The sequence below is a fragment of the Bactrocera neohumeralis genome, unplaced genomic scaffold (assembly GCF_024586455.1).
Source record: "Bactrocera neohumeralis isolate Rockhampton unplaced genomic scaffold, APGP_CSIRO_Bneo_wtdbg2-racon-allhic-juicebox.fasta_v2 ctg3765, whole genome shotgun sequence".
NCBI lineage: Eukaryota > Metazoa > Arthropoda > Insecta > Diptera > Tephritidae > Bactrocera > Bactrocera neohumeralis.
Window position 1 is genome coordinate 686 of NW_026090969.1, and position 8704 is coordinate 9389.

The window sequence follows — 8704 nt, forward strand, 5'->3', positions numbered from 1 at the left end:
ACGACGACATTAACCTAGTTCAGCGAATCAATAGACAGCGGCTATGCTGGCTAGATCATGTTGTACGTATGGACGAAAACACTCCAGCTCTGAAAGTATTCGGCGGAGACGAAGTGGAGAACGACGTGGCTTCGCTTGGAATCTCCGATTGGTGCCACCTTGCGAAAAGAAAAAACGCGCTGTTGTTAATTCGGCTATAACCGCGTGTGTATCTGTATGTAGAAATTCCAATTTGTTAGAAATTTTATATAGAATTACATTAAAAACATTGTAATTATATAACTGTCTAAATAATTTCGTATATAATGACGGTATTGAAATGGAACATTAGTATTAAATCATTGATTTGTTTTTATTTTTATCGACTTGTAAATACACAAAATTTGTATACTCATTATATAATATATGTATGTATTTAGGATATGAACATCAATATCAGTATCAGCTGGACGTGAAAAGCCTGTTTGTCTTCCCGATTTGATTCCCTTACAAAGCGAGAACATCGCAATCCAGAGATAAATAGTGAATGCTGTGAGAAAAAAAGTTAATAAGATAATTACACGGAATTCAAAGCTTGCGTCAACTCACTGAGGAGTATAAGAGTGCCATAAGAACCAGTGCTGAACATGCACATATAAGTACATATGTATGTATTTAAGATATGAACATCAACATCAAATTTTTATTTATTAAAAAAATCAGCATTTCCTCTTAAGTTAGGCCATTTGTTTGGGCACATACTCAGCTGGACGTGAAAAGCCCGTTTGTCTTTCCGATTTGATTCCCTTACAAAGCGAGAACATCGCAATCCAGAGATAAATAGTGAATGCTGTGAGAAAAAAAGTTAATAAGATAATTACACGGAATTCAAAGCTTGCGTCAACTCACTGAGGAGTATAAGAGTGCCATAAGAACCAGTGCTGAACATGCACATATAAGTACATATGTATGTATTTAAGATATGAACATCAACATCAAATTTTTATTTATTAAAAAAATCAGCATTTCCTCTTAAGTTAGGCCATTTGTTTGGGCATATACTCAGCTGGACGTGAAAAGCCCGTTTGTCTTTCCGATTTGATTCTCTTATAAAGCGAGAACATCGCAATCCAGAGATAAATAGAGAATGCTGTGAGAAAAAAAGTTAATAAAATAATTACACGGAATTCAAAGCTTGCGTATATGCACTATATGTGCCAACTCACCGAGGCCTATAAGACTGCCATAAGTACTAGTGAGGAACATGAAAATAATCGAAAACACTATTCCCAAGGCACTGACGATCAACCAAACCAAAACCAAATTGTGACGTTTCTGTAAATAGTGCCAGTGTGTTAAAGTTTAATACAACTCATAAAAACAAAAATTATATTTCAAATAATAAGTATTTGTTCAAAATTCATGTTTGTAGTACAATTTCAAACAGAGTTTTCTCGAAAATAACACAATTGCTAAATATTTGGAATAGAAGAAAAGAACTGCAACCAAATACGCAGTGAAATAGATTATAACTGGCGCAGTAATCAATCGTTGAGTATGTATTATACCACGTGCATCCCAAAAGACTGATGTGATAACCTTTCCAGCCACCTTTTTCGTTTTTCCACGCGTGAGAACCGGTTCATCATGTGCAGTCCACTAGAATGACTATCGATTGGACTCCAGTGGGAAATGATGGAACTATGTTTCTATCACCGACGAAAAATTTCAAGACTTAAACACTTCTCAGAATCAGTTATTCGTTGTTTTTGTTGGATTATGAACTTGCGTGGCAGCTACTTTGCTCATTTCGCCTGTTTCCAGCTTAGCAAATATCTTTTCAACGGGTGGATTTCCCCGAGCCCAAATTCAACAGTAGTTTCCCCAAAAAAAATAATGCTTTATTAATACACGAAATGCTTTATGATCCATTTTTTTGTAAACTAACACTAGTTGCTTCACGAAAATGCTATATCTCATTAAGTAATAGTAATAATCCAACTAATAGAAATCATATAGATGGTAGTAGTAGTATTATCTATGTATCAGCCACAGTGAAGCGTGGACGGGTCCTCTAGTAAAGCATAAATCACAACAGATCTTTAGAAGTCGGACTAAACAAGGTGCATTCCTTTATTTCAAATTCGACTCGGACTGATTTCATTATACAGCGTTTGGTTATGCGCAACCAAACGGATACAAGTTTTTTTCCGTGTATAGTCGTATCTACATAACCGGAATGGACCGGGTGGTTTCCATCCAAGGACTGCCAGCTTGACAACTTCTCACTGCAAACATAAGTAGTTTTTTGTCTCTAGAACAGCAACTTACAAACTTTTGTTCTACATTGGTATAACTTTTCTTTATGTTAAAGTTCGATCTCAATAAGAGGTCATTTGAAAAGTCCCCGGCCTATCACAGTAAAACACATTTTTTTTGGAAAAATTCGGTTTTTTATTCAACACAGTTCCCTTCAGGGGCTAGACATTTGACAAAAATTTCTTCCCAGCATGCATTCTTTTGAGATCTGAGAACAGGAAATAGACACTGGAGGCTAGATCTGGAGAATGCGATAGATGCGGAGGCAATTCCAAGCGAAATTCAAAGTTGATTGCCATCGTTTTAATTGAATTGTGACACAGTGCAATATTTTGGTGAAACCGTAATTTCCTTTTCTTCAAATGCGTCCGTATTTCGTCGATTTCGTTCTACAAACGGTGCAATAACGCTACATAATAGTCGCTTCTGATTGTTTTATCCTTTTTCAATGTGGCCAATAAAAATTATTCCATGCGCATTGCAAAATATAGCGATTATAATGATCGTAACCAATAGCATATGGTATGGATTTCACACGCCTTCAAATAAAAATATCACTCAAAATAAACTGACCACTAAAATTCATTTTTATACATACATTTTACTACATAGTACTACTGTGATTTCAATAAATAAACAACACGGTTGTCGTCGTTATTATGAGCTTCGTAAGTCATACTAGCATTAACACCACTAATAATGTCAGCCTGGAAATCCAACGCAGGATTGCTCTTGCCAACAGGTGCTACTTCGGACTGAGTAGGCGATTGAAAAGTAAAGTCCTCTCTCGACGAACAAAAGCTAAACTCTATAAGTCGCTCATAATTCCCGTCCTGCTATATGGTGCAGAGGCTTGGACGATGACAGCAACCGATGAGTCGACGTTACGAGTTTTCGAGAGAAAAATTCTGCGAAAGATTTATGGTCCTTTGCACATTGGCCACGGCGAATATCGCATCCGATGGAACGATGAGCTGTACGAGATATATGACGACATTGACATAGTTTAGCGAATTAAAAGACAGCGGCTACGCTGGCTAGGTCATGTTGTCCGGTTGGATGAAAACACTCCAGCTCTGAAAGTATTCGACGCAGTACCCGCCGGGGGAAGCAGAAGAAGAGGAAGACCTCCACTCCGTTGGAAGGACCAAGTGGAGAAGGACCTGGCTTCGCTTGGAATATCCAATTGGCGCCACGCAGCGAAAAGAAGAAACGACTGGCGCGCTGTTGTTAACTCGGCTATAATCGCGTAAGCGGTGTCTACGCCAATTAAGAAGAAGAAGAGAAGTCATAGACTTTTCTTACGCCGTGTTTTACAGTGACGTAGACCAACGTATGCATTTCAGATATCAACTTCATTGTAAACACTCATTATGTGCCTGGTTTTATCAAACAAAATTCCATCCATTCGCAAATGCGTTGATGTGAAATTGCTAAGAATCTTTAAAGCGATTAACATTTGCATATTTATTTTGAAATGCTTATTTAGTGCTATCGCAGTAAATTTCAATCAAACATAAGCAAAACAAACTACACGTTCATATTTATGTGTACCTAAATGTATTTGGTATAGAAAACTCATACTTCACTTGATAATGCGGTTGTTGCAGCATTTCGTTCCAAACATGCTTTCGAAGAAACATTTGAAAGCAATGTTCACAATATAAAAAGCTCACTTGCGTTGACATAAGTAGTATAAGTATAAATAATTTATATATTACTGTGTACATGCATGTAGTAGTATAAATCTAAATACAAACCTGGACTGTACCCAAAATCAGGCAAATGTTTGCGGCAAAACCGATGAGATCTGAGACTATATAGATATAGAGGAATAGTTGAATGTCTGAAATTATATAAATTATTTAACATAAAACTTATGAAATATAAAATTTTAGAGAAAATACATATTTATATCACCACCTAAAATTAAAAGTAACGTAACATCAGTTTTTATAAGCTAACAGGCAAAGGAAAATCGATATAATAGAAACCACTCATATTGACTTTTGGTTATAGAATGGTTATATTTTGGTTATATGTATGTTACAGCGAAAGTTGAAAATTCTGTAATATGATTTAGTGATTCGTAAGCAATAAAAAAACACAATTTCAAATTTTTACATGATACAGTGAAACCTCTGCTTGCGGACATCTCCAATAAGCGGACCCCTCTCTTAACCGGACAAAAATTTTCGCGTGACCGGACGCGGACACTTTTTTTTACTACTTTTTATTTTCATTACCTCTCGAAAGCGGACGCGGACCTCTCGACAAGGGACACGAAACTTGCATTACGTATACTGAACGAAAGTGTAAAGAAAACAGTAAAAACCTCTGATGAGGGGACGCGAAACTCTTATTTGAGGACAACGAAGACCAATAATTAAAGTAAATGTAGAGTAACTAACCGAACAGCCGAAATCTATGTATGTATGTACGAGTATTTGTATAAGAGTAATATGAGTACATACATACTCGTACACACACCATATGTTAAACTGTGAGGACAAGCATAAACATGTTAAGATGTAACGGGATCTTATGTATGTAACAATTTGTAGCTATTAACATGAAAAAAATAAGAATTATGATTCATTTGATTTGTCTTTGCAAAACGTTTAAGTCGTGTTGACCGGGACAATATGGCACACAAAAAGAAAATACTTTCTATTAACGAAAAAATGGAAATATTAAATGTGTTGGAGAAAAAAAATTTATCTGTTCGTGCACTCGGAAAAAGGTTAGTGCTTTATAATAGTACAATTTTTTTTTACTTTTATTTGTTTGCTTTTACAGATTCGATATAGAAAAATCCCAGGCTGCCACTATTGTCCAAAAAAAGGAAGACATTAAAAGGATATGGTTGAGTGGTGATAACATAAATAAAAAGAAAAACTTCTTAAATAGTGACGGTTCAAAAATAGACAATTTGTGTTTTGAGTGGTTTGTCAAAGCCAGAAATCAAAATATACCAGTGTCGGGCCCTATTATAAAGGAAAAAAATTGCGGGTTAGTGATCGGAAAAGTAGCATGCTCACGCGCTTTTAAAAAATGCGATATAAAAAGTCTGCCAGTTGAATGGAAGTCAAATCACAAAGCTTGGGTGTCTCGTGAAATTATGTGTGAGTGGCTACTAACGTTCGATAAAAAAATGGGCTCTCAGATGAGAAAAGTTTTACTATTTTTGGACAATGGCACAACTCACCCTCGAGATATTAAACTTAATAACATAAAGTTGATATTTTTACCTGCTAATACAACATCCATTTGCCAGCCCCTCGATCAGGGAATCATACAGAATTTCTAATGTCCCTACAGATGCAATATTATCAAACATATTTTAACAAGAATAGATGAAATTTCAATGAACAAACTTTTAAAAACATTTGACATTTTTAAGGCTATTTATTTTATTAGGACTGCATGGGACAACGTAACGATGGAAACAATTAAAAACTGTTTTTCAAAAGCTGGTTTCCAAAAAAGTTTGAACGAAATTTCTGACTTCGATGCAGAGGGCGATATTCCCATATCGACGTTATCGGCTTTGATAAAGCTTTTAAATGAAAATGGGCAAGGGCAGCATTCCGATGATTTTTTGTTAATCGACGAAACTGTTACTACAGAAGATGATAATATTGACATTGTTATTGACGAAACGGTTACTGACGAATTATCTGACAGAGAGACTGAAGACCAAAATGAAGTATGCCCTCAGGATGCGGGTCAAATTAAATCATACACTGAAGCACTAAAACAACTTCGTCGCATTAAAAAATTCGTTAGTGACGACTTTACTGGATTTCAGCATGCCAAAAATTTGGAAAGTCATCTTGAAAACTATTTTATAAAACAGAAACAAGGAAAGTTGCGACAAACTACGGTAAAGGAATTTTTAAAAGTCCAAACATATATAAATATGTTCAATTTATTATAACTATGAAACATCTCGCAATAAAAATGAAATATATAAATTAAATTACCAAGAAATCTAATTTATTTAAAAATTAGTGTGTGTATAAATTTTAGTAAAATTTTTATTCGCCCACTTCTATAAGCCGACCCCCGCCCCGACTTAAGCGGTCAAAAATTGTGGAACAGTCAGTGTCCGCTTGTGGGAGGTTTCACTGTACGTTGTTTTGCATTTTAGATGATGATATGTCATATACATATACTTACATATGAACTAGTATAATTATATATGTATTCATGTTTATATAGCAATAAATAATCAAAAACAAGAAAATATTTTAACTTCGGCTGCACCGAAGCTAATATACCCTTCCCAGGTGCATTTCTTTTAGTAACTATGGGTTCAGTTTATATGGCAGCTATATGCTATAGTTAACCGATCTGAACAATTTCTTCGGAGATTACATTGTTGCCTTAGAAAATAATCTATACCAAATTTGGTGAAGATATATTGTCAAATGTGAAAGTTTTTCATACAAGAACTTGATTCGGATCGTTCAGTTTGTATGGTAGCTATATGTTATAGTAGTCCGATATCGGCAGACGAGCAGCTTCTTGAAGAGAAAATGACGTTTGCAAAATTTCAAAACGATGTCTTAAAAACTGAGGGACTAGTTCGTATATATACAGACGGACGGACAGACAGACAGACGGACATGGTTAAATCGACTCAGCTCAACATACTGATCATTTATTTATATACTTTATAGGGTCTCCGACGCTTCTTTCTGGGTGTTACAAACATCGTGACAAACTTAATATACCCTGTTCAGGGTATAATAAGTACGTCCTTATACTTTCTGAAAAAGTTTTTTGCGCCTAACGGCTTTTTAGAAACAATACAAAATAGTCGTTATATTTAAGAGGCAATATACATTAGCAAGTCTGAAAAGACGCACTCTTTCGCTAATATTTGTTTTTGTAGATGCATTTTATGTGATAAATAAATGGAACTAATGTAGACTTTCAGAAACTAATCAATTTTAATAAACGGCTCATTTTGATTTTTTTTATTTCATTGCTTCCGCTAACATTCTACAGCAAGACATATGTATGTATGTACTATGTAAGTATGTAAATGGGTAAGTAAAGACGATTTTTTCGCTTAAAATTATTTCAATAATGTAATAAATCATAATTCATTACAAAACTTTGAGATTCTTTTAACATAGCGTCACATTTCCTGGATATACATACATACATACATACATATGTATGTATATGTACTTATATGGTCTATTAGCGCCTGGTAACGTTCAAATAGTAATACTTCTTTTTGCACTACCTAACACAAATTTCTCAAATTGGTTGGTTTTCGTACGAAACACTTTTTTCATATCGGTACTGAGGTTTTTTATGGAGTTCAGGTAAGCTAACTGCGCACACTGCGGCTTAACCTCAACGCGGTTGACTCTACAACCACTTCTTTGCGCAATTGTTGAAATGTTTAGGATCATTTTCTTGTTCGTATAACAATATGCGTTTTTTATATAAAGAATATATTATACTTATATACATAAATGTTATATTCTCTCAGGCACGCGTTAAGATAACCTCATCTAATATTTTGACATATGCCACTTAATCCATGAATTCTTCACATTAAAAGAAATACATAAGTATCCATGCACATATATGTATGTATGTATGTACATATATATATCAATATTCCGTCGTACATAAAAGCAGCATGTTACTAGTTTTAACAAATCACCTAATTGGTAAGTTCTAGCACATACATACATAGTTATACATTCATATCTATACTTTTTTATTTCCACTCACCGCCTTCACTTATCTTTAAGCCTTGTTTCTGTAATGCTGCGGCTAATTCACTTGCATTAACAATGCCGACTATCGAAATGATAGTCAGAAGGACAGTGCCAATGATACCCAACCAGCCGAAGAATTTCGCTGTGGATTCCAAGCGAAAGCAACAGAACTTTTCTACCAACATTTTCACAGTATTTTACACTTATTATTTTATTTAATTAATTTTTGTGTGGATTTCACTGCGCCTGACAACTGATGCAACTGTTGTGAAATGCCGCCTATATTCCCTTGAAAACAAAACTCGTATCATATCACTGACGATGCGTAGCAAAGGAAGCGACGAGTGCGCTTGCAAATGCCGCTCTTTCTGGTCCTTCTTGCTCTCTCCATCTCTCTAGAAATGGAACGGTAAACAAAAAGAAGTAATTTAAAGCTTTTTAAGTGAGGGAAAGAATTTGTTCTAACGCTGAATGAACGCTAAGCTTAATATAACGTTAAAGAAATTTCGTAGCTGTACTTTTTTGAATGTAAACAAACTTTTAAAATTGTTTTGGTGAATGAAATTATTGCTAGTAAATATCCAAGAGGATTTGAAAATTGTTGGTTCTATTAGGTTCACAGTATGAATTAATATAAAACTCCAGGTAAATTGTGGTTA

The 8704-nt window shown here is 34.8% G+C and overlaps 1 protein-coding gene across 4 annotated transcripts; it reads right to left on the reverse strand.

The window, feature by feature from the left end:
• Nucleotides 1-333: 333 nt before the first annotated feature.
• LOC126767067 (uncharacterized) lies at nucleotides 334-8305 on the reverse strand. 4 transcript variants are annotated; one of them, XM_050484679.1, is made up of 6 exons: nucleotides 8059-8305; nucleotides 4059-4144; nucleotides 1206-1314; nucleotides 889-1129; nucleotides 589-829; nucleotides 334-529 (listed from the first exon to the last, which is right to left on the reverse strand). In XM_050484679.1, exons 1-4 carry the CDS (start codon nucleotides 8228-8230, stop codon nucleotides 1017-1019), a joined length of 480 nt encoding a protein of 159 aa, XP_050340636.1. In that variant the 5' UTR covers nucleotides 8231-8305; the 3' UTR covers nucleotides 334-529; nucleotides 589-829; nucleotides 889-1016. The 4 variants fall into 4 exon arrangements, with proteins under 4 accessions (XP_050340636.1, XP_050340638.1, XP_050340637.1 ...); XM_050484681.1 differs by lacking the exon at nucleotides 889-1129; XM_050484680.1 differs by lacking the exon at nucleotides 589-829.
• Nucleotides 8306-8704: the final 399 nt, after the last annotated feature.

Excerpts from the sequence above, each read along its gene's own strand:
- LOC126767067 (XM_050484678.1), bottom strand. The coding sequence starts at position 8,230 with ATGTTGGTAGAAAAGTTCTGTTGCTTTCGCTTGGAATCCACAGCGAAA. Across the intron at positions 4,145-8,058 it reads CTTAAAGATAAGTGAAGGCG|ACATTCAACTATTCCTCTAT; the intron begins GTGAGTGGAAAT and ends ATATAATTTCAG. Across the intron at positions 530-1,205 it reads TGGCAGTCTTATAGGCCTCG|CATTCACTATTTATCTCTGG; the intron begins GTGAGTTGGCAC and ends TTTTTCTCACAG.